This window comes from Suricata suricatta, chromosome 2 (assembly GCF_006229205.1).
Source record: "Suricata suricatta isolate VVHF042 chromosome 2, meerkat_22Aug2017_6uvM2_HiC, whole genome shotgun sequence".
NCBI lineage: Eukaryota > Metazoa > Chordata > Mammalia > Carnivora > Herpestidae > Suricata > Suricata suricatta.
In genome coordinates, this window is record NC_043701.1 from 81,859,039 (window position 1) to 81,886,327 (window position 27,289).

General features: G+C 40.9%; 1 protein-coding gene across 4 annotated transcripts in view; it reads right to left on the minus strand.

The window, feature by feature from the left end:
- Positions 1-27,289, minus strand: part of SLC25A13 (solute carrier family 25 member 13) — a 182,519-nt gene that overhangs the window by 91,051 nt on the left and 64,179 nt on the right. For 2 of the 4 annotated variants that reach the window (XM_029929328.1, XM_029929320.1), the window contains exon 4: positions 21,587-21,702. In XM_029929328.1, the coding sequence (XP_029785188.1) occupies positions 21,587-21,702 (116 nt within the window). Of the gene's footprint in view, positions 1-3,588; positions 3,683-3,763; positions 3,883-21,586; positions 21,703-27,289 lie in introns of those variants that run through there. The other 2 variants (XM_029929335.1, XM_029929342.1) reach the window with 2 other exon arrangements.

The following is a 27,289-nucleotide window of genomic DNA, read 5'->3' on the forward strand; positions in this document are numbered from 1 at the left end:
CCCAATCCATGAGCATGGAGTACCTTTCCGATTGTATAATCTTAAATTTCATTCATCACTGTTTTCTAGTTTTCAGAGTACAAGTCTTTCACCTCCTTGGTTTAGTTTATTCCTAGGTACTTTATTCTTTTTGGTGTAACTGTAAATACGATTATTTTCCTAATTTCTCTTTCTGCTACTTCTTTACTAATGCACAGAAATGCATCAGATTTCTGTATATTAATTTTGTATCCTGTGATTTACTGAATTAATTTATCAGTTCTAAGTTTTTTTGGTGGAGTTTTTTAGGGTTTTCTACATATAATGTATGTATGTTAATATTTTGCTGAGGACTTTTGCATCTAGGTTCATCAGAGATGCTGGCCTGTAGTTTACTTGTTTTGTAGTGTCTTGCCTGGTTTTGGTATCAACATAATGCTAGCCTCATAGAATGAATTTAGAAACTTTACTTCCTCTTTTATTTCTGGAATGGTTTGAGAAGAATAGGTATTAACTCTCCTTTAAATGTTTGGTATTATTCACCTATAAAGTCATCTGGTCCTGGACCTTTGTTTCCTGGGAGTTTTTTGATTATTGATTCCATTTCATTACTAGTAATTGGTCTGCCCAAATTTTCTATTTTGTTCCAGTGCAGTTTGGAAGGACATTGTTAAAATGTCTATATTACCCAAAGCAATTTACAGACTTAATGCAGTTCCTATTAAAGTAGCAACGCATGTTTCACAGAACTAGAATAAATAATACTAAAATTTGAATAGAACCACAAAAGTCCCCGAATAGCCAAACCAATCTTGACAAAGAAGAACAAACCTAGAGGTATCACAGTTCCAGGTTTTAAGATATATTACAAAGTTGTAGTAATCAAAATAGTACGGTATTGGCACAAAAACCAGACACATAAATCAATGGAACAGAACAGAAAATCCAGAAATAAACCCACACTTACAGGGTCAATTAATTTACAACAAAGGAGACAACAAGAATATACAATGGGGAAAAGAGAGTCTCTTCAACAAACGGTGTTGGGAAAACTGGACAGATACATGCAAAAGAATAAAACTGGATTCCCTTCTTACACTATAGACAAAAATAAGATAAAAATGGATTAAAGACCTAAATGTGCCTCACATTTATAAAACCATAAAACTCCTAGAAGAAAACATAGGCAGTAATATCTTTGACGTAGCTATAGCAACATTTTTCTAGATATGTACCCTCAGGCAAGAGAAACAAAAGAAAAAATAAATTAGTGGGACTACATCAAAATACCAAGCTTTTGTGCAGTGAAGGAAACCATTAACAAAACAAGGCAACCTACTGAATCAGAGAAGATATTTGCAAATGATATATCTGATAAGGAGTTAATACCTAAAATATTTAAAGAAGTTTTACAACTTGACACCAAAAAAAACAATCTGATTAAGAAACGGTCACAGGAGGGGAGCCTGGGTGGTTCAGTCGGCTGAGCATCCAACTCTTGATTCTGGCTCATGGTCATGAGATCCATCGATCCCCTCATCAGCCTCTGTGCTGGGCCGGCAGCCTGCTTATGATTATTCCTTTCTTCCTCTCTCCCTATCTGCCTCTGCTTGGCCCTTGCACTCTCACACTAAAAATATTTAAAAAAAGAAATGGGCAGAGGACCCAAATAGACATTTTTCCAAAGAAGACATACAGATGGCCAACAGTCAACAGACACATGAAAAGATGCACAATATCACTAATCATTAGGAAAAGGTAAATGCAAATCAAAACCACACGAGCTATTTAAATACCTGTCAGAATGACTAAAATCAAAAAGACAAGAAATAACAAGTGCCGGCAAGGATGTGGAGAAAAAGAAGCACCCATGCACTGTTGGTAGGAATGCATACTGGTGCGGCCACTGTGGAAAATAGTATAGAGGTTCCTCAAAAAGGTAAAAATGGCAACAGTTTATGATTCAGTGATTCCATTACTGGGTATTTATCCAAAGAACACAAAAACATTAATTTGAAAAGATATATGTACCTCTATGTTTACTGCGGCATTACTTACAATAGCCAAGATATGGAAGCAGCCCAAGTGCCCATCCATAGATGAATGAAGAAGATACAGTATGTATGTATGTATGTGTATAAATAATGCAATATTATTCAGCCATAAAAATGAATGAGATCTTTTTTTTCTTTTATAGTTTGTCATCAAGTTGGTTTCCATATAACACCCAGAACTCACCCCAACAAGTGCCCTCCTCCATGCCCATCACCCCCTCCCCTCTTGCCCACCCCTATCAGCCCTCAGTTTGTTCTCAGTAAAAATGAATGAAATCTTGCCATCTGCAATAACATGGATGGACTTAGAGAGTATAAAGTAAGTGATATAAGTCAGACAGAGAAAGACAAATACCATATGATTTCACTCATGTGGAGTTTAAGAAACAAAACAAATGAGCAACAGCAAAAAGATTAAAAAATGGACTCAAACACAAAGAACAAACTGGTGGTTGTCAGAGGGAAGATGCATGAGAAGATGAGTGAAATAGATAAAGTGGATTAAGAAGTACAAATTTCCAGTTATGAAATAAATAAGTCATAGAGATGAAAAGTAAGGCATAGGGAATATAATCAATAAGATTGTAACAATGCTGTGTAGTGACAGATGGTGACTACATTTATCATGGTACGGGCACCTGGTGGCTCAGTCAGGTAAGTGTCCAACTTTGGCTCAGGTCATAGCTCAACGGTTTGTAGGTTCAAGCTCCTCATCAGGCTCTGCACTGATAGCTCAGAGTCTGGAGCCTACTTCAGAGTCTGTGTCTCCCTCTCTCTCCCCCTTGCTGGCTCACGTTGTGTCTCTCTCAAAAAATATATAAACTTAAAAAATTTTTAAATAAAAAATAAATAGCATGGTGAGCACTGAGTAACGTATAGAATGGTTGATTCGTTATGTGCTCCATTACCAGTTCTCAGATGTCCTGACACACTGGCTATGGTAAGAATGTCAGTCCTCAGGTAGCAAGCTACCAACCTGGAAGGAGCAGCAGCCCATGAGCCCTGCACCAGCTGTGGGAAGTGGAATGGTGGCAGAAGACACGGTGCCGTATCCAAGTTTGATCCACGAGACAGAACTAACCAGCAGATCCCAACAGTATTCTGCATTAAGTGCTAACCCGCTACTTGTGGTAAGGAAAGAGAAGCTTACGGAGGGAGGGCACTTACACAAGAGAAAGAAGCTTCTTGGAAAAGAGAATGTGATCTGGGTCTTGAAGGCTGCCAAGGATTTACTGAGATGAATCTGTGAGGGAGTTTTTCAGGGGAGGGCAATAGCATGAAGAGGGGGTCATGTCCTCTGATGTGAATTAAGGCTCCAATCAGAGCACTCTGGACCAAAGCCACCTGGGGGCACTGAGACATGACGGATCCTGCAGAGGCAGACACTAGCCTGACTCGCCAGCATAAATGGGGTGCCACATTTATGGCGAAGGAAAGGTTGCTGCGGGAAGAAGAGCTGTTCCTGGGACACTGCAGAGCAGCAGACCCAGGGGTTTCTTGTTTTGTTTGTTTTTTTACCATTTGGTACAACTTCTACACAACTGTCCTCACTTACCTACCAGAAGTTTATACTCCGACATCATGAGACTGCCAAGCTGTTCTAACTGGACGAACCAGATGACTGTGCGAGGGGAAAATGGAGATTCTTGCTAAAGAGGAAAATGACCAATATTTCTACTCATTTTCATCACTAATCAACTCTTTTAAAGAATTAAAATATTAAATTTTACCACTCTGGAAAATTCACACATTTTCTCCAAAACCACTGGATAGGTTCCTAAGTCCAAGAGCGCTTCATCCTGCTCCAAAAAGTCTGGGCATCTGCTTTCTGAAATGCGTGGGCTCTACATTTTCCTGTAACTTCATGAACAGAAACCTCTATGAGTCCAACAGTCACAATGGGATTCTGGAACTTTCCCCTTTCACTCTGGAAGACACCTCAGGTTAATATTCTTTTCTCCTGTTCGGAAGCACAAATAGCTTTCTCATTTAACATTTGATTGTTTTAAGATTTCTCCCTGCTTGTAAAGCAATGAACAGTAAGAGTACTCCTCCTATTTTATAGCTGGAAAATCAGAAACTAAATAACCGAAGACCATCCTATCACTATACCTTTACCATTTCCTGGTCTTTCCAAACCTAGATTGTATTCCTGGATGGGAAAGAGGAAACCCCAAATATCCTAGGCATTTTGCTTATTTATTAGACTCAGTGAACTGTATATGAAACTAGGACTCATAACTCACCAGATGATGACTTCTGAATAACCATCACATGGCAGATTCATCACTAACTTAGGAAGAATAGAAGGTATCTCCAAGTCTAAAACACAAGGCCTTAAGATCTTACCCCAGGTTGAGGTCAGACAGGCAAAGAAGCAAAACTGAATTAGCAGTGGAATAGCAATGAAGCAGCAGATTATATGTTTTGGGTATTTAAAGTCATACTTTTCTTAGCTCAGGCACTACTCCTGAAAGTAAAAACAAATTAGAATGCTTATCTCTTAAAGTATAATCATTGTTATTTCAGTCTGTGCCAAACAAACTATGTTTGGAAAGCATACAGTTCCCATAATATCACCAAATAACAGCAATATTATTTAAAGCAAGACCTCACCAAATAAGTGCAAAGATCCTTTGAGTTTACTTGTGGGCCTTTGCTTTCCCCACAAATGCTTCCGGCCTAAAAGTCTACTGTACTTTTTAAAAGATTATAAAAAGACAATTAGAAAGTGGCAACTGTTTCTTTCCTAAATAGAACTTCAAAAAGTCAACTAATTTCTTCTAAGATAAAAAATTTCCCAGGCTAGTTATACTAGAAAAAGTTGTGATTTTTAAAAGCTGGGTCACAGACAATGTCACAGATGTTATGTATAGAATGTATAGATGTTATGTGTACAATACAGATGTTATGGATAGAATGTCCTAAGGAGTCCACTAAAAAACTATTAGAACAATTAGAACTATTAACACAATAGAATAAATGAGTCAAACAAGGTTACACTTGATCTTAGCCAAAAGGCGGAGAAGCGGTGAGTCAAACAAGGTTAAAGGATACCATAACAATGCACAAATATCAGTTGCATTTCTAGACACCAAAGTTAATCAACCCAAAACTGAAAGTTTCATCTTTCAATAGCCTCAAAAAGAATAAAAGGCTTAAGTATAAATTTAACAAAAGACATGCAAAACCTACACTCCCAAAACTATGAAACCTTGTTAACAGAAATTAAGGACCCAAATAAATGGAAAGATAGTCCATGTTCATAGACTAGAAGAATTAATATTGTTAAGGTGACAATATTCCCCCAAAGTAATCAACAGATTCAGTGGAATCCCATCAAAATTCTAGCTGGCTTCTTTGCAGAAGTTGACAAGCTGATCCTAAAATTGATATGTAAATTCAAGGTACCTAGAATAGCCAAAACAATCTTGAAAAAGAATAAAGTTGCATTTTAAATTTACTACATAGTTCTAGTAATCAAGACTGTGTAATAGTGGCATCCAAAGAAACAGAAGTGATAGTCAAGAAATAAACACATTTTTGGTCAACTGCTTTTCAACAAGAGTGACAAGACAATTCAAAATGGAAAGATTAGTCTTTTCAACAAGTGGTTGTGGGACAAATGGATATCTAAACATGCAAAAGAAAGAAATTAGAACCCTACCTCACACCATATACAAAAACTAACTCAAAACAGAACAAAGACTTAAGTATAAAAGCTAAAACTGTGATGCTCTTACTGGAAAAAATTTATGCGGCTTAAGGATTTTTTTAAATTATAACACAAGCAATACATGCAAATAATACATAAACTGAATTCTGTCAAAATTTAAAACTTATGTCCCTCAAAGGATGCCATCAACAAAGTGAAAAGACAGTCTACAAAATGGGAGAAAAATTTTGCAAATCATGTACCTGATAAAGGATTCTGAAAGATATAAAGAACTCTTACAACTCAATAAAAAAAGGACAAATCATACAATTTTTAAAATGGGCAAAGGATTTGAGTAGCAGTTTTTCCAAAGAAGACATATAAATGGCCAATAAACACATGATAAGATGCTCAACATCATTAGCCATCAAGGAAATGCAAACCAAAACCACAGTGAGATAGCTGCTAATAACAAGCACTGGTGAGGATATGAAGAAACCTAAACCCTCATAAAATGCTGGGGGGGATATAAAACCATGTGGTCACTTAGCAAAATATTTTGGCAGTTCTTCAAAAAGTTAAACATAGTTACTGAATCCCTCAACAATTCCTCCCCTAGGTATACATCCCAGAGAAATAAAAACATTATGTTCACATAAAAACTTGTACACAAATATTCATAGTAGCACCATTCATAATGCCCCAAAAGTGAAAACAATCCAAATGTCTGTTAACTAAAGGATGGATAAACAAAATGTGGCATGTCCATAATAGGATATTATTTATCAGTATAGTACTGTTACATGCTACATAATGGATGAACGTTGAAAACATATTAAGAAGCCTGTCTCTAATGGCCACATTTTGTACGATTCCATTTATGTGAAATGTCCAGAATAAGCAAATCCTTTTTAGTAGATGAGTGGTTGCCTAAGACTAGAGGGACAAGGAGAAAACGGGAGAGGAGGGTGAGGGCTGCTAAGGTATGGAGAGAGAAAAATACCCTTAGGGTGATGAAAATGTCCTAAAATTGTGGTGACAGTCGCACAAATCTGTGAATATACCAAACCCCACTAAATTATATGCTTTAAGTGGGCGCATTATATTTCAATAAAGCATTGTTTTTTAAACCTGGGACTGTCAGATTTGCCTCTTATTAGTAGTAAGTGACATTAAGCAAATTACTTACTCTGACTCAATTCTCTCTATAAAAATGGGAATAAAAAATCTATCTTGGAGCATTATTCTGGAGCTAAGTGCCTATCACAATGTTCTAAACATAGTAGGTGACCATCAAAATAGTAAAACTACAAAATCTCAAGTCTTAGTTATAATGAAAATTGTTATCTAGGAATCAAATATTTACAAATGATACCCAAAAAACACCAGGCACGGTATGATTTGGAAATATCATAGTTCATACATTTCTCAAAAAGCAATAATTTTCTTCAAATGCTTAAAATCCATCCTTCTCTTAGCTCATACATTAAAGTTTTGAATGAAAAGTGATCAAAAATTTAGTAATTTTCTATTATGTTTTTGAAAGTATGAAATTAAGGAAGATTAAGAACCTCCACTCTTTACTTTGAAGATCTTTCAGATACTAGAACTATTTAATTGGCAAATTACTTGCACATGCCATTAAGTGGTTAGACTGAATTTGTTTTTACAGATTCTATGGGCTCTTATTCCATAACCTCCACCACACTATAATCTGAAATCATCAAGGTCTTCACTTATGCAAATTTTAACTTTCTATGTTCTTGTTTCCACACAGAATAACTAAATTAATGCACTTTAATTTCCAAAAGATTCACTTTTTGAAGCTGCAAATCAAGGAAAACGAGTTTCCCATTCAAATAAAAAAAGGTTCATCAAGCTACATTATTTTAAATACTGTAGCATAGTATCTCTCCCAAGGATCCTAAAAATTTCATTAATACAATAAACACAAAAAGGTTGTTTCTATTAAACCGGATAGAAATCCCTCTTGGAGGCAGAGGGAGAGGAGGAGAACAACCCGCACTTTATCTCTCTCTGAACAGCATCACTGGTGTGCTTTTTTCTAACATGTGCCTAATCCTCAAAGAAAGTTGTGGTTTAGCTCTAAGGGAAATAATATCCCACCCTGCTGATATGGTTAACAACAGCGACTACAGCCATCGTATTTTAAGAAGGGAGCAAAAGACAAATTGTTGAATTTTTAAGTTAAATAACAGTGGAGTGAGAAGATGGAGACCTATCTCTACTGCCTCATGCTCCAGCTTCAAGGCTGCCGTTTCAAACCCTTTTGACAAGTGCCTTTTTATATTAATCACAGTTAAGGGTCTGAAGAGGAAAGAAGTATTCTGGTTACAATTCACACTCGCTTAAGAAAGTTCTAGGGGGGAAATGGGTGCCATTAAAATCGAGTAAGTACAGAATAAGTTCTTCACACATGCGGCCCTTCTCATTAAAACTGAGTTCTCTGTAAGCCCCTGTAAACTTGCTATTATCATCATTCTGAACATGTAGGTACAGTGGTGATAAGTACCTTTCAAAAAATACGCATACAAGCACACTGCACGAGCACGCATGCGCACACCCACGCCCACACGCACATACACACACAGGCAAGCTGGACTGAATATTATACTTAAGTCATACTTGTGTGGTGCTGGTGTATGTAAAAATGAGTGCTAATTTCCAACTCTTCCAATTCTGTACTGAGAGAGGGACGGGACTACCCTGATGAAGTCATGGGCATCCTAGAAAAAGAGCATCGTCTGCCTCACAGAGCCAGGAGGCAAAGTTGTTGTTCCTACAACACCAGTCACTCCCCCCCCCCCCCCCCCCCCCCCCCCCCCCCCCCCCCGGGCTTGTTTCCATATCCATGAAAGAACACCAGAAACTACACAGTCATTGTTCAACTGCAGTGTAAATGACATACCCTTGGAAAACTTCTTTAAGACAAATTCCCAAGCCCCACGCCCTAAGATTTTAATTCAGCAGACTTGAGGTGGAGCCAGGGAGTCCACGGCGATAATGCGCACCTCATCACTATGACAACAAATACCCGTGGTCTGTCCTATTGGTAAGAATCCTTCCTATTCTAAACTCTGATGGATCTATAAATCCTCAAGATTACTACAGTTTAACTCATCACCGTAAGTGCTGGTGCCCAAAAACAAAAAAAGGTTAAAGGCTGACAGATACCTAGCATTCGTATTAATCTTTTTATAAATTTTTTTAAAGCTTTTTATTTATTTTTGAGAGACAGAAAGAGATAGCGCGAGCAGGGGAGGGGCAGAGAGAGAGGGAGGCACAGTATTTGAAGCAGGCTCCAGGCTCTGAGCTGTCTGCACAGAGCCCAACATGGGGCTCAAACCCACAAACCATGAGATCATGACCTGAGCCGAAGTTGGACACTTAACTGACTGAGCCACACAGGCGCCCCTCGTTGGTATTAATCTTCTATCACACGTGTTATCTAAAATCAACAGTGAGTGGTCAACCGAGACATTTTTAATCTACCTGCTAGAAAAGTTGTTTTCAATTGGATAGAATAAACCATTAGCAGTCTTTCAAAATATCAAAAGTAGGTCCATTAAAATATTTGAAGGCACAGAGGAGACTGGTCACTCTCCAGATGTATGTACAAGCTCACTTTTAATCATTTGTTGTATTAAATATTGTTATCTTTCCTCACCACAACCTAAAAATTCCAACTTTGATATTTTTAAAGCAGTACATATAATTCCTAACTCATTCTCTAAATGCCAAGTATAGCTATATTGTTTTAAAAACCAATTTCCTAAGCTAGTTTCCTTAGACAGATGTTATCAAAAATAATGTTCTTGCAAAAGCATGAACATATATCTAACCCTACTGAAACGCTTGCAGCGCAGATGTACTACAAATGCACACCCACAATGATCCCATATTAGTATAAAACTGTTTTATTTCAATTAAAATGTCTAACTATCCACCCCCAACACATACCTAAACTGTAATTTTCTCTGAGAACTTCTAATATGTTCTTGATTTTGTTTCCTTTATCAACCTATCAGAGCAAAAACTGCCTTGCAACTGTTGGAAGAAATCAGTCATTAGCAGCAAGATTACAGCAAATTTTCCAATTTAGAAAAACTGTATTTTTATCTCTCCCTCATACTGAAAGAATAATGGTGTAATTTTACTATTTTTAAGTGAGCAGTACAGTTTAAAATAGTCAAATTTTCCCAGTGCTCCAACTTTTAGGATTTACTGTTAGCTTTCTATTCTCCACACCTTCTCCCCTATTCACGCGTTCTCCTGTCCCTCCACCTGACACACGTGCACACACGCACACAAGAGCGGCAGAAGCCGCCCATCAGCCTCCCCATACCAGCAGTCTTCTAAAGAACAGCTGACCTTCAGGCAGTTGTTAACTAAGGAGTGGCTTCACAGGGTTATTGTGATTTACTCTCCAATTGACATTCTTCCACCTTCTCAATAGGCCTCCCCCCAGCCCCAACCCTGTTTTTAAAATGGAGTGATGAAGTAGCAACAAGTACAACATTGTAGCCATTTGAGCATGGACGATTCTCAAATTATCCCACCACCTGGAAGTGCTCCCTGATACTACGATCTTTCAAAATTGAACCCATTATGGTCAATCGTGCAAATCCGTATTTAGCTTTTCGTAAATAGTGGATTTTTGACCCAATGAACTGGAATAGCTTCTGAGCAGCGTCTGGGATCGCAGACAAGACACTCCATACCCAGGCACGCCACACTTCTTATCACTCTGGAGGTTATTTCCTTTCAGAACTCACACTGTTCTTATTCGACATTCTTATTCTCTATTGGAATGTGTAGAGGAAAATGGACTTGAGTCTCACAGTAATATAAAAACTGAAGTCTATTGTACAGCAGTAAGCCTCTTTCACTCAAATAACACACGATTTTTCTGAAAACACCCAAATTAGAATCAATATTAACAAAGAACTTTCCCCAAATAATGCTCCTTCCAACTCTTAACCATTTTTCCCCTCACTTAGCTTTTGAATATTTCATTTTCCAAGTGTCTTTACAAAGACAACAATAAATGATCTTCCCAGTGAGCTCAAAAAAAAAATGATGGCTGAGTTCTGTCTGTCCTCTTCTAGTCTAATACTTCCATTCCTCTAGCTTTTTATATTTATTATTAAATTTGGGTGCATACCTTCAAAACCTTATTTCCATAATTTTAACTCTCTTCCTTTTCTACAGCCTAAGTCAAATGACAGAAGCAGACTGTTTCCGCATGTCCTAACGTCACCCAGCCTGCCTATCCCCAGAGCAGGCCAACTCCACTGTTATCTCAGTAGGTATTATGGGACAAAATCTAACCGTGAGCCCAGAAAGGTCCTCCACACACCACCCACCACATCAAAGAATGAACTAGAGAAGGGCATGAGAGACCGTGTCATTAGTTCTGTACATGGTGGGTAGGTCTCACACACAAAAGAAAGGTCCTGTTCAAATGAGTTTGACAAACCTAGATGGGTTTCCTGTTTGGCAGGGCTTCTCAGAGCCTTAGTAAGTTAAAAATTTTAGGCTTTATGACTGTTCAGTAGGAGAATCCTTTTTTCACACAACACTTCCTAACATAAACAGGAAATACCACTACTTTAAGGTACCCAAACTCACAATCTCCTTCAATAGCAAAGATTAAAGGACAAGAGGCCACTGCACTTTCCAATAAAAGAGCAAGACTGGGCTGTTTTCTTTTGGGCTCCACGTCAACTGACAGAGCCAGAGCACAGGCCAGTCAAAGCTTCCCAAGCGTGGCACAGGGCATAGACTATTTTACAACTGAAGTTTTTAACAGCTGGAAAAGTCTTAAATAAGATGTATGTCTACTTGTTTAACTGTCCCTCTACAAAAAGCTATTCTTATCTTTTGGCAGATCGCTGACCTCTTTGAGATTTGCTAAAAGCAAATGCTCATTTGGACAAAACATTATTGACAACTATGGCTGACACTTACCCAAAACCCCAGATTTGGGGAGTCCCGTCTTTTGAAAATTCCTGTCTTTAAAGTTTAATTAAAAACTGCACAACTCCTCCCCCCACAAAAAGAATTGCAGACCCCCCCAACACACACACACACACACACACACACACCACTACCACACAGATAATGAAAGTGGTTGCTTATGTTCCTATAACAAGAATGATAACTTTAAAATTGCATTATAAAACAGTTCATGAAATTTTGTTCACTGTAATGAAAAAGAAAAAGTTAAAGAAACAGAAAAACATGCAATAGCATTATACAAGTAAAAATTTTAGAAGTGCTGTGGTATAGAATATACTTTGGATTTTCAGGGGGGGGTCCAATTGTGATATTCATCAGATGAAAGTAAGATCCAGGTCCTCCACCACTATTGAGCTGGGCTATTCTGTTGCCTCCTGAAGATCCAACAAAAGAAGAAATACCAAAGGACAGGAATAGTTAAATTAGCATCATTAAGAGACCAATCCCTGGTAGGATTAATGCACTAAATATGTCAGATTAATGATTAACAGTTTCATTAACCACCATCCCTCCCAAAACACACAAACACTCTTTCTGAAAATTCATACTAAAGAATAGGCTTTGCTTTCCCAGCATCCTCAAATAAGAAACTTGGGAAAACGCAAGTGTTTGAGAAGTCACCACTCACAATGTGTCTATACCACACCTTCAAACCCTAACTTCCACTTCCTCTACTCACATAAAGTGAGTGGTCATCTGCCTGCTTCTCAGAGGTGCTGGAAAGCCCACACAATGATCATAGGCACATCTGGCTCTGGCTGTGCTCCACTCCAATTAATGCAAGAAAACCCACCTTTTCCAAGCATCATTTAGAGCTGGTCCTTGTCCTCTGAAGACCCTGTGGGACTCACAACTGCCTGTCCTATTAAATAAAAACTCCTGCCCAGGGGCCTGTAGTGGGCGCTCCATCAAGTGGCATCCATAGCTCTCAAGTTGCATATGTCAATCAAAGGCCTCCTCTAACATCCTCCACCCATATGAAGACCACTTCCTTACCCCCACCACTCCAGGACTCCCCCCTGTACTTAGAATCTGTTCATGTCAAAAGATAAAGCTTCCTGGGTAGAAACTATATCAAATGCACTTCAACAAATTACCTGGACATCTGTATCACCCGGGCAACTTCCTATAAATACCGAGAACTCGAATCCAGGTGCATTCTTCTCTATCATTACTTTCCACTACAGTCACAGAAACAAACTCCTTACTAATGCATTTGCTTATTGTTCTTTACTTCTTTATGAAAAGTTATTAAATCCCCCTCATGTCTAATATTAGACTGAAACCACTATCGATGAGTTGGCACCAAGTACCTTCACTAGGAAGGCGCCCACCTCACAGAGCACGACCACCACCAGAGGGAGGCAGCAGGACATGGTAAACAACAAACACTTGGCTGTCACCAGGCTGCTACTCTGGCAACTCCACGACTGTGGACAGGTTAGTTAAATTCCCCAATGAGGGGCACCTGGGTGACTCAGTTGGTTAAACTTGCGACTTCGGCTTAGGTCATGATCTCATGGGTTATGGGTTTGAGCCCCACATGGGGCTCTGTGCTGACAACTCAGAGCCTGGAACCTGTTTCTGTCTCCCTCACTCTCTGCCCTTCCCTGCTTGTGCTCTGTTTCTCTCTCTCTCAGAGATAAAACTGAACATTACAAAAAGTTTTTAAAAACCCTCGGCTATTTCCTCATCAGAAAAATGAGAATTATATAGTATAAACCTCCTATGTTGTGAGGATTAAGTAACAAATTACGTAGAAAGCACTCAGACCAGAGGCAAGATATGTAGTAAGTGATCAATAAACTTAAAGATAAAAATGACAGGTACTTTCCTACTCTAAAGAGATTATGCAAATCTGTATGTCTCTGGACCAGAACAAGCTCAGTAGCTACTATTGGGTCCTTCTTCCTTTTCTTTGACCCCCTTTTCCCGCACAGCCAAGGCATATATGATTCTCAGGAATGAACCGGGTGAGTTCAGAGATACAAGTCCAGTCCAGGACTCCATTATCCTCCACCTAGACTGTCACAGCACCACCCACTTGAACATCACCTCCAGACCCCCACAGCTCCAAGTTCCTGGCATCCACAGCCCACCTGTCACCTCGGTGTTCAGATACTGCTCGAGGGTGGCTCAGACAGCCTCTATCCTTCCTACCCACTGAGCCTGCTTCACATTACAGATCACCATGTATTTTTTGTTTACCTTCTCCCTAAAATGTAAGCTCCCATAGGAAGATTTTTTAATCTTGTCATTTCTATATCTCCACTCTTATAGTCAGAATCAAGAGAGAACCCTCTTTACTAATTCTTTTCTCTCATCCACATAAACGGCTTCAAGCACTATCTATCTGCCAATAACTACCAAATTTCTATCTCCCCAATTCCACACTCCTATAAGCATTTGACATCCTCATTTACACATCCTACAGGCATCGAACTAACACATCTGAAAGTCAGCTCCTGCTCTCCTCCCACCCCAGGCCTCCATCCTGGTGGATAACTCCACCCTTCCAATCGGCTAAGACTTTGGAATCATTCTTACCTCCCCTCTCTCTTTCACAGCCCACATCCAATCCATCAGAGAACTCTGTTGATTTTCTCTTCAAAATACCACTTCCCTCACTCAGGTCCAAGCCACCATGACCATTCACCTGGATTACTGCAAGAGCGTTCTAGCTGATCCCTCTCTACTCTGTCCCTTCCATGCTCTGTTCTCAAAGGAGCAGCCAGAGTAATCCCGGTAAAACAGAAACCCGATTGTATCATTCCTCTGCTTAAAAAAAAAAAAGAAAGAAAGAAAGAAATCCTAGGATGGTTTCCCAGTTCACTTACCATCAAGGTGCAAGCCTTAACCATGATCTAAAGGTCTTACTTCATCAGATCTGTTACTTCTCTGACTCCTTTCCTAGGAGGCTCTCTCTGACTGACACAGATCATCCTTGTGGCTCCTCAAAGGTGCCAACTACAGTCCAGCCTTTGAACCTGGACAACAGCCATTCTTTTTGCTTAGGACAGTCTCTCCCCTTCCTCCATCCCTTTATCTATAGGATCAATTCCCATACCTCTTTCAGATTTGTGCTCAAAAGTCACTTTCTCAATAAAGACAACCAAAGCATTCTGTGTACAGAGGAGAACCTTCTTTGTTTCATGAGCCACAGGAATCACCCAAATTTCATCAGAACATACCCATTCTATTAGGTGTCTTACTCCCTAGTATTAACAACATCAATTTGTATATGTTCCTGTTAGTACTCCAGGTCAGAAAACTTATGTTCCATTAGCCCACCAACTTTTTGGCAAATAAAGTTTTATTGGAAGATAGCCATACCCATTCATTTATATGCCATCCATGGGAACAGCACAGTTGACTAGTTGTGACAGAGACCGTAAGGCCCACAAAGCTCTAAAATATTTACTCTCTGGTCCTTTACAAAAATAGTCTACTGTCCCTGATCTAGCATAAAAGTAATGCTTTAAAAAAAGGGGAGGGAATCATGTTGATACTCAAAAAATATATATTTTAAAGAGATAAGGCCTTAAATATTATAAATTGAAACTTTACAAATATCTCTTCATGAAACAGTATAGAGATTTATAGTTGATACGTGACTTTATTCATAAATTTTTTTACTTTGGTTAAATGACTAGACCATCAATATTTATCAGTTCCTCTTTTCTCTTCTTATCCTGCTTGCTTTCACAATGATTTCCTATCTTTTGTACACCTTTTTCTCCCACTAGATTAATAAAAATTTGATAATATCAGTGATGTTCAAATTCTGAGTATTCTGAAGTTCCTTTCCATTTACTATATTAAATGTGTTAACATAATATAAATCTATTAAGAGTCATGTACTTTTTAAAAAAACTATGCTTACTCTTCAACTCAGAGGTAAAACAGAAGTCCTGTTCCTGCTACCTTCCTTCTGAGAGGTTTAGCACGGATCCCTGCTGGCAATAGACATATCCACACAATGGTAGACATCCACCAGCACCTTCAGATGATAATTACACAGATATGTACTTTTCTCTTTCAAAATTTATAGTCTTCACCAACTTACATTTTCCAAATGCAGTACAACAAGCAGACTAACATTTATTACTGAATAAGCTTTTATTTAAATACTTCAAAGAAACCTTAAGGCAGTCAGAAATTTTTACACATATATGGGGCGCCTGGGTGGCTCAGTCGGTTGAGCAGCCGGCTTCGGCTCAGGTCACATCTCACGTTTGTGGGTTCGAGCCCCGTGTCAGACTCTGTGCAGACAGCTAGCTCAGAGCCTGGAGCCTGCTTCTGATTCTCTGTCTCCCTCTCTCTCTGACCCTCCCCCCCTCATGCTCTGTCTCTCTCTGTATCAAAAATAAATAAAACATTAAAAAAAATTAAAAAAAGAAATTTTTACACATATAGACACACATAAACATACTACCAATATTCAATGCAACAGCATTCAAAGTTTCAGCAAGATTTTCACAAAAACGATTTTTCTAAAATTGTTTTAATCATTGAAAAGGCCAAGAACAGCCATGATCATCTTAAAGTTGGCAGATTCATCGGAAATAAAAACTTATTATAAACCTGTAGTAATTAAGAAAGTATACTGATGTGCAGAAAGACAATTACAGAACAGAGTTCAGAACAGATGAGTGATTTTTCATCCCTGTATCCCTGCAGGGCCATAAAAGAGTGATGCTTTCAATAAACAGTGCTGGGAAACTAGATATCCAGGGGCAGCTGGAGGTGACCCCCACTACATGCTACAGTGAAAACCAAAAAACCCAAACACAGTCTAGAAAGAGTAAAAATTTAAATTTGAAAGGATGACAAAAACCTTCTGGAAGATAACATAGGAGATATTATCTTTGTGGCCTTGAGAGCAAAGATTTCTTAAACAGGACACAGAAAGCACTATCATCAATACAGGAAAATGCTGATCATTTTTACTACATTAAAACTAAGACCTTCTGTTCCTCGGGGCTCTGGTGAGTGAGTGGAAGTGTAGGTCAGAGGGTGAAGTTGCGTGTGAGGTACACTCTGTAGCAGATAAACAGCACACCCCTGGAGAGGATGTGCTAACGGCCAGTAGAGCTTTGTTAAACGTCGCACAACCCAGTAGTAATCCGAGAAATGCAATCAAAGCCACATAGTGAGATATCACTAAAATAAAAATGAATGGTAATACCAAGTGTTAGGCAAGACGAAGAATAAAAAGAATTCTTACAGACTGACAGTGTGAATGTAAACTAGCACAAACACTCTGGAAAGCTGTGTGGCAGTATCTACGGAAGCCAGATAGACACTACGACCTAGAAATTCTACTCCAAGAAATGCCCCCCCACACCCACATCCCAAAGATGTATAAAACAATGTTCAAAGTACATGATTTGCAGCTGCCAAAACTGGAAGTATGCAAATGTCTACCAAAGGCAAGATGAACAAGCAAATTAGGACAGAGGCATATGACAGAATACTATACAACAAAGAAAAAGAACTAAGTACAAATACATACAACACAAACATGGCTAATCTCACAAAGAAAATTTGAGCAAAAAAAAGTCAGAATGAAACAATACATTCTGTATCATTCCATTTTTATTAAGTTTAAAAACAAGTAAACCCCGCTGATGGTGTCAGATGTCAGCTGTGACCCCTGGGCCTGGGGGACAACTGGGAAGGGTCCCATGGGGTGCTGCCACTATTCTCTCCCTCATCTGGATGATGACAGAGCAAGTATAAACATGGTGCAAAAGTTCATCAAGATGTACACTCATGGTGCGTGCGCTCTTCTGTATGGGCGCTGTGCTTATATCAAGTATACTTTATAACTAAAAGAAAATCACCGTCATATATAAAATAGGCTAAAAATGCAAAAAAAAAAGAACAATATATTTTTTTCTCTACACATACAGAACTGCAAACTGTGAACTAGAATTTTCTTCTTATACTGACATCCTGTTACCCATGTCACACACCTGCTGACCCCTTAGAATGCACTTAAAAATATCAGGTATCAACGCAAGAAAATAGGGTAAGACCAAAATATTGGAGATACACTTTCTCTCAATGAAACAGGTGAACATAATGACCTAGATATCAAAGGAACAAAACTGGCCTAATCAAGATCATTCCTTTGTAGCAAACACAGGGAGTAATCTAGACATGAAAACATGCTATACATAAATGCGGCCTCAGAGAAAATGGGGCACATTTCACTGAAATGTGACACTTGATGATTTGCCCCTCACACCACCTGACTTTTGTCTGGTGTGTTCCAGGATCAGCATGAGTGGGAGCATGAACACTGCTGGCTTGCTGACAAACACTGGGGCCTAGTGAGGTTCGTTCATGGAAGCCTGGCTTCAAATAAGCCCTCATGTGAAAACCTGCTATGTGTACAGACTGAGTGTAACTGCTCTCCTCTGGATGAAACACAAGGCCAGGAGACATGGGGAACGGAGGCCACTCTCCTGCCTGGTCTGCAGCCCAGGGAAAGGCTCCAGATGAACCTCTGTGTCCTGTGACACAATGCTTCCCTCATGGCCACACCTGATGGAGCCAATCTGGGAGGTTAAAAGGAGGTTAAAAAAAAAGGGGGGGAGCCCTTCCTCTCTCACCTCGTCATGCTTACCCCTCCCAAAGACACATACCTAGGCAACCTTCTGAAACACAAAAAGACCAATCTTAGGAGATGGGTTTCCAAGGAGCTAACGCTGCAACCAGAGATAGGAGTGTCACTGCATAGACCTCAAACAACGTCACACAGAAAGACAGCTCCGTCACAGATCTGGATTCTCTTAACTCTGTGGGTTTATGAGATCAAGGTTGAATAAGTAAGTCCTCTTTTCTGCCCAACTCTGTTTTTAAAAAATTTTCTTCAACCCCATTATGCGTTTCCTGGAAAACACACTTATTGCTAGCTTCTTCTAAAGATACCTGTTGTCAGGGTGCCTGGGTGGCTCACTTGCTTGAGCATCTGCCTTCAACTCAGGTCATCATCTCACAGTGCATGAGTTCAAGCCCCATGTTGGGCTCTGCACTTACAGCTCAGAGCCTGGAGCCTCAATCAGATTCTGTGTCTCTCTATCTCTCTCTCTGCCCCTCCTCCACTCACACGCTGTCTCTCTCTCAAAAATAAAATGAAAACATTAAAAAAAATAAAGATACCTGCTGTTGAAACCCTCCTTAGGCTTCTAAGACCCCAGTATTATTTTGTTTGTTTACTGGGGCAAAACTCTACTATACACAGCACCCACCTCTCCTGGATGACATTTCTCTACCCTCTGAAAAAAAAGTTAAAAGTAAGCTTTATTTTGCAAGTTGATGATCATTTGGGTATCTTCTTTGTAGTGTGCATACCCATTTCAGTTTAATCCCAAATAGAAATGAGTTGCTCAGAATGGCCCAGAATGTACACTGTACAACTCCCCCCAACACCAGGAGAGGACCCCATCAGCTCGTCACAAATGGATACAGGACGCACCCTGTGTACGTTCTGTGAGATGGGCAGGCTCTAGAACAAACTGCCTGTGGAGGACGGGGCACTGGGGGAGAAGCTACACATTTCTTCTACAAGTTACATGCAACTGATGACATGGTCAGAACTGCAGCTCCTCGAAGCCACCACTTCTTATGTCAATCTCTTATGTCTTCAGAGACGGGACAGTGTTCAGCACAGAACAGATGTAAGAAAGTTACCGTCTAACTGGCCAGTGGTTACACTGCAGGTTAAAAGTGCAAGGCATCCCCCCTCCACTCCCCCAAGAAAAACAAGAGAGAAAAAGAAAATCCTCCCTTGCTCTCATCAAGTTTTTTCTTTTAATAATATTTTTATAGAGGCCTTTGTTCTCCAGACAGCTCTTTTACATGCAGTATACATTTTCATCCTCACATAGTCCTGATAAAGCTAATTATTATTACCCTGATCTTATAGATGAGGAAAACACGGCTCAGGAAGTCGAAATGATTTACTCACCTACATACCGCTAGGAGGAAGCACAAACAGAATTTTCATGCCACTCTTTACACCTCACAGACGACCCTCTCTCCTGCACCCTGCTTCTTCACCTCTTTTCTTCAGCTCACACTAACACCTGCCTTGCGCTGGGGACAGTCTCTCTCTCCTCCGCCAGGCCAGTGGTGTGGCTAGGGCCACCAAGAGCCCTCCCTTACTGCTTCATGCTCGTGGTGTAAGAAAACACCTGCAGTCCGTTTCTCTGTGCCCACACCTCCACCCTGGCTCTCTTGCACTCCTCCCTCCAGATGTGCTACAGAAAGAAGATGAGGGTAAACGCCAGTGCTCAAGTCACTCAAAGGCACGGGCATGCCTCTGTTCGTCCCCAGGAAATGCTATCGTAACACTTTCATCCAACCAACTCGCTTCCATTGGGTAAATCAATACCACTGTGAGCTAGCTGCTAATTACTTGAAAGTTTCAGTGGGGACATTTTTTTATTGGGGTTCCACTGAAAAGCTGTGGTTACAGTTATACTAAGAGGAATCAGGTCATGGAAAAGAACAAAACTAAAGTTATTCTAGGGATTTTTAAATATGAAATAATTCTCATGAAGTGTTAATGCAAAGCATCTGAGCTTCTAGGTTGAATGAAACAAAACCATGTTTCGCCTTTGCCCCAGTTGATCTAGCTGTAAATAACTGTCCTGTCAAAGGAACATGGAGGAACAGGTGCCAAAGGGGAAGGCTTCTAGAACAGTGTATTATGCTCTCTTATCTGTACTTTATGTAGTTATTACCTCACTTCAGGTAAGGAAAACCAAGACCTGAGAGGATAACTGACGTGCTCAGAGACGAAAGAGGCCAAGCTGGGAGAAGGGAAGTCTCCCCAATTCCAGAACCATTCCAGAACGGATGGTACTCTACTACACCATTTGTATTTTCCTCCCATCTGTGCGTGTCTCACAATCCATCAAGTAAGACAAGCCCAAGAAGTCTAAATGGATTAGAAACTATGAATAAAGACATTTGAAATGGGCACATGAGCCACCTCCCCTGAATAAACAACCCACAAGCCCAAACGGGCTCTTCCCCAGATGCAGGGCCATCTACAGCAGGTTCGCAGCCGCGAACACCACACCAGGCACAACACAGTCCAAGGAAAACGTGGTACTTTCTGTCAACTCTATCTTCAGTGGAAAAAGTTTATTTTATACTTTTTTAAAACTTCAGTTTTAAAAGCAGTTTACTTTTCATAAAGAACCTACCACTGCCCCGCCACTTCCTTTCTCCTAATACTTAAAAGACTTCTGGGTTTTCTGCAGCTTTGCAGCTAATCCTGGTGAGGTTGGCTCTCTCTTTTCAAAATAAAGAAGGTGCCGGTACAGCTTGCCAACCCAGCCAAGGAGGGTGCACACCGCTCAGAAGAGCACGGTGCCACGTGCGCCACCCTCAGCTGCCGTCCTGCGCAGGGCTCTGCATTCGCGCTCCTCCATGGGGACGAGGTCGGAACTCCGAGGACGGGGTGCACGGCACCTCCTGTTCTTGGGCAGTTTATTATCGCCTTCAGCCTGTCAGTGGGAAGCACCACGGATCGTGAAAGGAACCAACAGAAGTCCTGCCGAGTGCTCGCAGTCTACGACCCTGTGAAAAAGTCATGTACACTCTCCCTCGCCTGAAAACTAAACCAGAGTATCACAATGGAGCCAGAAATCTTGTTTCTTTTGTTTTTTCAAAAAGAAAAGAGACCTGAACTGGAGCCCCAAATCACAAAGATATCTTTGCTCAAAGGGATGTGCTGAACTTCTTAAAAGCCTTTTCGTATACTTCATTCAAAGGGGGAAGAAGTGCTCACTCCAGTGTGCACTTACTTGGGTGCGCACACACTCACACCCCTTACCAAAAGTAACTTCTCCTTTGCCAGCTTTGTCAAATAGCTGAAAAGCCACCATGAACAGAGCATCCGGGGCACACAGGACAGATTCAAATGCTACGAATTCTTGGAAGGATATTAATCTGCAACATAAAACAAGCACAAAGCATAAAATCAGTAGCTAGTAGAAAATAAAAGCATACACAAATATACACTGAGGAAAAACATTAAATGTCACTGTCAAAAAATTAAATTCAAACCTAAACATTTACAAACACTTAGCATTTCCTTTCACATACAGTGGACTGAAATAACAATGTACAGAATCTAAAGAACATGACAGGTTTGAATTATAATTTCAAATGTAACTGTATTAGCCAACATAGTATTTTTGTTTCAAGCATATCACTGGACTCTAGAATTAAAGCTTACATATTTTAGATTAAGATGTGACTGTGTAGAAGCAAAATAGAACACCTTTGTCATTCATTAATACCTTTTTACACCAGGTAAAAATGGTTCACAAAGACTCATTCATTGTTGATACCTACTGACCACACGTGGCTTCAACTAGGGATAATATGGGTAGGGGTGACAGAATATAAACGAACATGAGACGTGATGCCAAAGAACTTCTATTCTAGTCTGATAAGGCACATAACACTCGTCTAGATCTAGAAATAGAAAGGAAAGACCAATCTAAGACAGGGACCAACATGATGATAACAGAATTGTGGTAGGAAAGCAAAAAAAGAAAAGAAAAAAGAAAAAAAAATGCTCTGTAGCAGAAATGGATACAATCTGGGTCTTGACAAATGAGTGAGACTCAGGTACGTAGGAACGGGCACAAAAGGGCAGGCACTCCAGTGGGGGGATGCTTGCAGAAAGGCAGGTGCAAGGCAGCTTGGGCGCATACAAGGAGAACGGCGAGGAGCTGATTTTGCCGAGGCAGTAGAGCACATGAAAGAAAACATGGTGAAATGAGATTAGAAGTGTCAAGCCAGAGATGAGCATGAAAACAAAAGGGCCTGGCTTTTCTACTTGAGCAAGGTCATGACATGATCAAATCTGGTTGTTCGGAACAACATGACAAACCACAGATGCTGTGCCTTCTGAGGAGTAAGCGCACCAGCAACAGCTTTTCCAGAAATGTTCTGTCTTTATTTTGTAGTTTAACTGTCCAAATGTTCCAATGATACACTGAAATAGTCCAAGGCTCTGGAGGATACAGAGGGAGTAAGAAAACAGGAGCATCTTCCTATGTTTCTAAAAATGCTTAATTACTTCTAAATATCTCATAGAACACATTTGTACATTTTTGCACAAAGTAAATGTTACAAAGATAATGGTTTCCCAGAATGTCACCTGATCGTAATAATGTCACAAAGAAAGGAAACTCTTCCGGTGTGTACAATATACTATCTCTGTCATTCACCACCCAAAACACAACCTTCCGAATGCACGGGAACATTCGGAAACAGCATGTGTTACAAAAGAATGCATGCCCAAAACATCTTCTCTACCATTTGGTTTGTCTCACTGAGAACCTATGTACAAGCAAGGTCAGGAGTAGGCAGGGATGGGAAGAGAAGCAGAGGTGAGTCAAGCATTCTTAGGGGGCCTCGAGGAGCTTACAACCTATTAGGGGAGGGCAAGGTAGTCATGTGCATACATACCCACCAGAATGCGTAAGTTGAGGGTCAAAAGTAAAAGAAGAAGAAATAAAGTATTACGAGACACAAGAGGAGGAGCAATTTATTCCAGCTACAAAAACTGGGGAACACTGCATGGAAGTGCGGCATTTAAAGAAGAAATTTTATACATGTGTTTATTTTTGAGAAAGACAGAGAGAGCGAGCACAGGGAGGGGCAGAGAGAGAGAGAAAAAGAATCCCAAGCACACTCCATGCTGTCAGCAGGGACATGTGTCAAACCCACGAACTGTGAGATCATGACCTGAGCCAAGATCAAGAGTCAGATGGATGCTTAACTGACTGAGCCACCCAGCCACCCCTAAAGCAGAAATTTTGAAGTTGAGAAGATCTTAGAGATCATCTACTTCAACCTCCTTAACGTTACTTTTGAGGAAACCAGAAGTTAATGACTGTGTGAGAGTGAAGCACTTGTGGCATCTGGGCCTAAACACCAGGTGTCCTGGTTTCTGTCTCCCTGAGACAGAATTTCAGCCGGTAGGGGAAGGTGAAGGAGTGAAGGGCAGAGCGAGGTGGTTCCACACTGAGGAAAAAGAGCGGAGCAGGGCACAGAGGTGAGGACAAACGGTGTGCTGTGGTTAAGGGAAGGACGCACGTGTTGCCGGCCTCGCATCTAACAGGTCGTGAGGAGCAAAGAGTGGCTTGAGCTGTAACGCCAGCCGCCTGTGCAGGACCTGAAAGGCCACCTCACAAAATCTTGACTTTGTTGTAAACTGTGAGAAGTCACTGAAGTTTGGGAGTGAATAACTTTAAGTTCGTATCACAGAAAAGGAGTTGGTGTGGAAGATGAATTAAACAGAGGAGAAAGACGAGATATGGGAAGGCAGCCTAAGAGCTGAGGCCTGCAGGGGTCTAAGCCAGAGTACCATTCCAGGACTGAACAGAGGGGAAAGGCTAGAGGCATGCAGCTGAGGCAGAAATGACAAAACACAGTGGTGACTGGATGTGGGAGGCTGCGGGCCGGGAAAGAGGTCTAGCTACTGCCAAGACCTCCAACTTGGGTAACTGGGCAGGATGATGCTACCTCCACCAAGCTAAAGAAGAGAAAAAGGTGAAAAAGAGAGATGGGCCTGTGACCCAGTGGGACACTGAAGATGGTGTCCAGCAGGAAACCAAAAGCACTGGTGTGAAACTCGAGAGAGGAGCTGACAGGAGTTGAACTGTATCTCCCCTCCCAGCCCCCCCCCAGCAAAATTCCTGTTGAAGTCCCAACCCCCAGGACCTCAGAATATGACCTTTGCTTGGAAGTAGGGACGTTGCAAAGGTAATTAGTGAAGAAGAGCTCGTACTGGAATAGGGTGGGCACCTTGTCCAGTATGACTGGAGTCCTCATAAGAAAGGGAGATTTGGACAGATACGCACACAGGAAGAATACCATGTGAAGATCAAGGGGCAGTGAGCAGACGCTTCTATAAACCAAAGAATGCCACAGATTCCCAGCAAACCACGAGAATCCAGGTGACAGCATGGAACACGTGCTCCCTCACAGCCCTGAGAACAAACCAAGCTTGCTGACACCCTGGATTCCAGCCTCCAGAACTGTGAAGACAATAAATGTACTATGTTTTAAGCCATCTAGTTTGTGGTATTTTGTTACAGCAGCCCTGGCGAAGCAACACAAAGGGCAAGACTGGAAACACCGATCCGGGAGGTTTTAAACAAAGGCTACTTCGAGGCTGCGCCTGAAACTGTCCGGAAGCCTCTCCGTCCAGAGGCGAGCTCAGCATCCTCCACGACACAGGGGAAGGTGTTCCTGCTTGTCTGCTTTCCTCCAGCCACCACTCCTACCCCAGGGCTCCTCTGAGCAGGTAGCAACAACCACACAGCAACAACTTGCTGGCAGTATGTCAAGGCAGAATACAATGCTATTCGCTCAATTATCCCTGCACAGACGTTAGGTTAATTAAAAGCGAATTGCAGAGTGTGTTATCCAGAAAAGAGGCACTTCTTTTTTTTTTATTTAATGGTCTGAAGAAAGAAAGGCTTAAATACAATAAAAAGAGCATCTTTCCTCTCTCAAAATGGTTTGAGAAACCTGAACATTATCTGTGTGGGTGAAGAAATCCTCGTCTGGCAGCATCGATGTGGCCAATGAATACTCTGGTATTTTAGGCATGTTACAGATACCAAAAAGGTATGTAATTTGGTAATCCTGTTAGATACAAGTATTATACATCTATGTAGGAGGTATATAGATGAACCATGAAATCATAATGTCTTACTGTTCAGCAAGATCATTTTGGATTTTCAAGGTAATCTGACTAGAAGGCTATCAGAATAATTACATAGTACTCTATTCATTTACAGTATGCTATCTAAACACAGACACTCACACACACACATTTCATATAAACAGTACTTCAGTCTTGCTTTACAGATTTAATGGGTATTAGCATAAATTACAATGAAGAATACAAGCTTAATCAAGTTCAGACCTGGCTGGTGAGCTCACTTGGTTCCTTTTCCACCCAAAACTTCTCTGACAATGCTAGATGCCCTCTAAAATAAATCACACAACTCTGATGACAGTATTTCCATGACTATTGTCCATGGAACAGTGTCTGACACCAATGCTTACCTGCAGCAACTAATAGTGGGCCATGGCCAGCAAAGAGAAGCAAACCCAGAAGTCTCATTTTTCACAGGCCTACAACCACTCAGACAAGGGAAGAGTGGGTTTCTAACTACTCCACTTCCGGTTCCAGAGATTTTTTTTAAGTAAGTCGTTTTTGTGTTTCAAACCACTAGAGCCATCATTCTCTTTACTCTAAAGCCATTTTTAACAGCACAACTTTACAACTCCTTGAAAATCCACGTCAAGTAGCCCAAACACCACCTACTACAACCAAACCCTGAGCCAAAGAGAAGAAGGACGCAGAGTAGACTGCCTCAGTACCTGTGCTTGGGACTGTGTCAGAGGACACAACTATACACACAGAAAGAGACCAGAAGGACACATGCCAAAACGAAGCCTGTGTGTCCTTACAGTGGCGTAACTTCAGGTCTCCTCCTCTCAGCTTTGCAAGGGGTAGCTGTCAGTCTGGAGACACTTAGAGAATATTTAATGGAGAAAAGTGCAAGTAACGGAAGTGGAGATAAATTTCTCAGCGATTCAGAGGAAGGAAAGATTATTATCACACTGAGAGGAAAAAGATGAAGAATGTCAGTAAAATCACGTGGCATCAGAGGGAAGATATGACCAAGCGGCCAGGTACCATCGGTCTTGCAGGAGAGGGAAGACAGGCTGGAGCAGACATGGGAGGCAGGGGAAGGACAGCCGGCCACCGCAATGAGGCTTCAGTGCCTCCTCTGTGTACCGAGCAGGGGCCAGTGCTGGAAAGACACAGGGGAAAGGTGCACGCTGCTCCCTAAGAACTGATGGCTCTGGGGGCAGATGGCGAGCCAGGAACCAAGGAAGCGGGCTGGAGAGGAAGAGCCACAAGAAGGGCAAGTTTACTGGGTAAGGGCAGGGGCAGCGGTGCTCACATCCTGACGGTAGACAGAGTCTGAAATTCTAAGTGGCCTGATGACTCTGGCCTTCAAACCATTTAATCTGGCAATGCTCAGTGAGCTGGAAGGAGAAGAGTATGGAGCTGGGGAGACGTGCTGGTTGAACCCAGGGAAGAGCCATGAAGACACGAGGGGAAGGAAGGGCTCCTCACGACGAGTGGATGGGACTATCTGGTGCCACACCCTCCTGAGAGGGCGATCTGACAGCACAGCAACAGCCTTAAAAACGCCCCCACTCTTTGACCCCACAATCCCACTTCTAGGAACATACTCTAAAAAATAACAAATGAAGGTGTACAAACTTTTATGTGTAGGGATATTCAAGCAGCATTGTGAATATTAGTGCAAAAAGTGAAAGCGACCTCCCTATGCAAAAATATGCGACTGATTACGTAAAGGAATATCCATATATCGAATAGTATCCAACCACTACAATTGTTACATAACAAATTCACATTAGGTAAAAAATTGGTAATGCAAATGTATGTAAAAAAAATCCCATTTTGTTA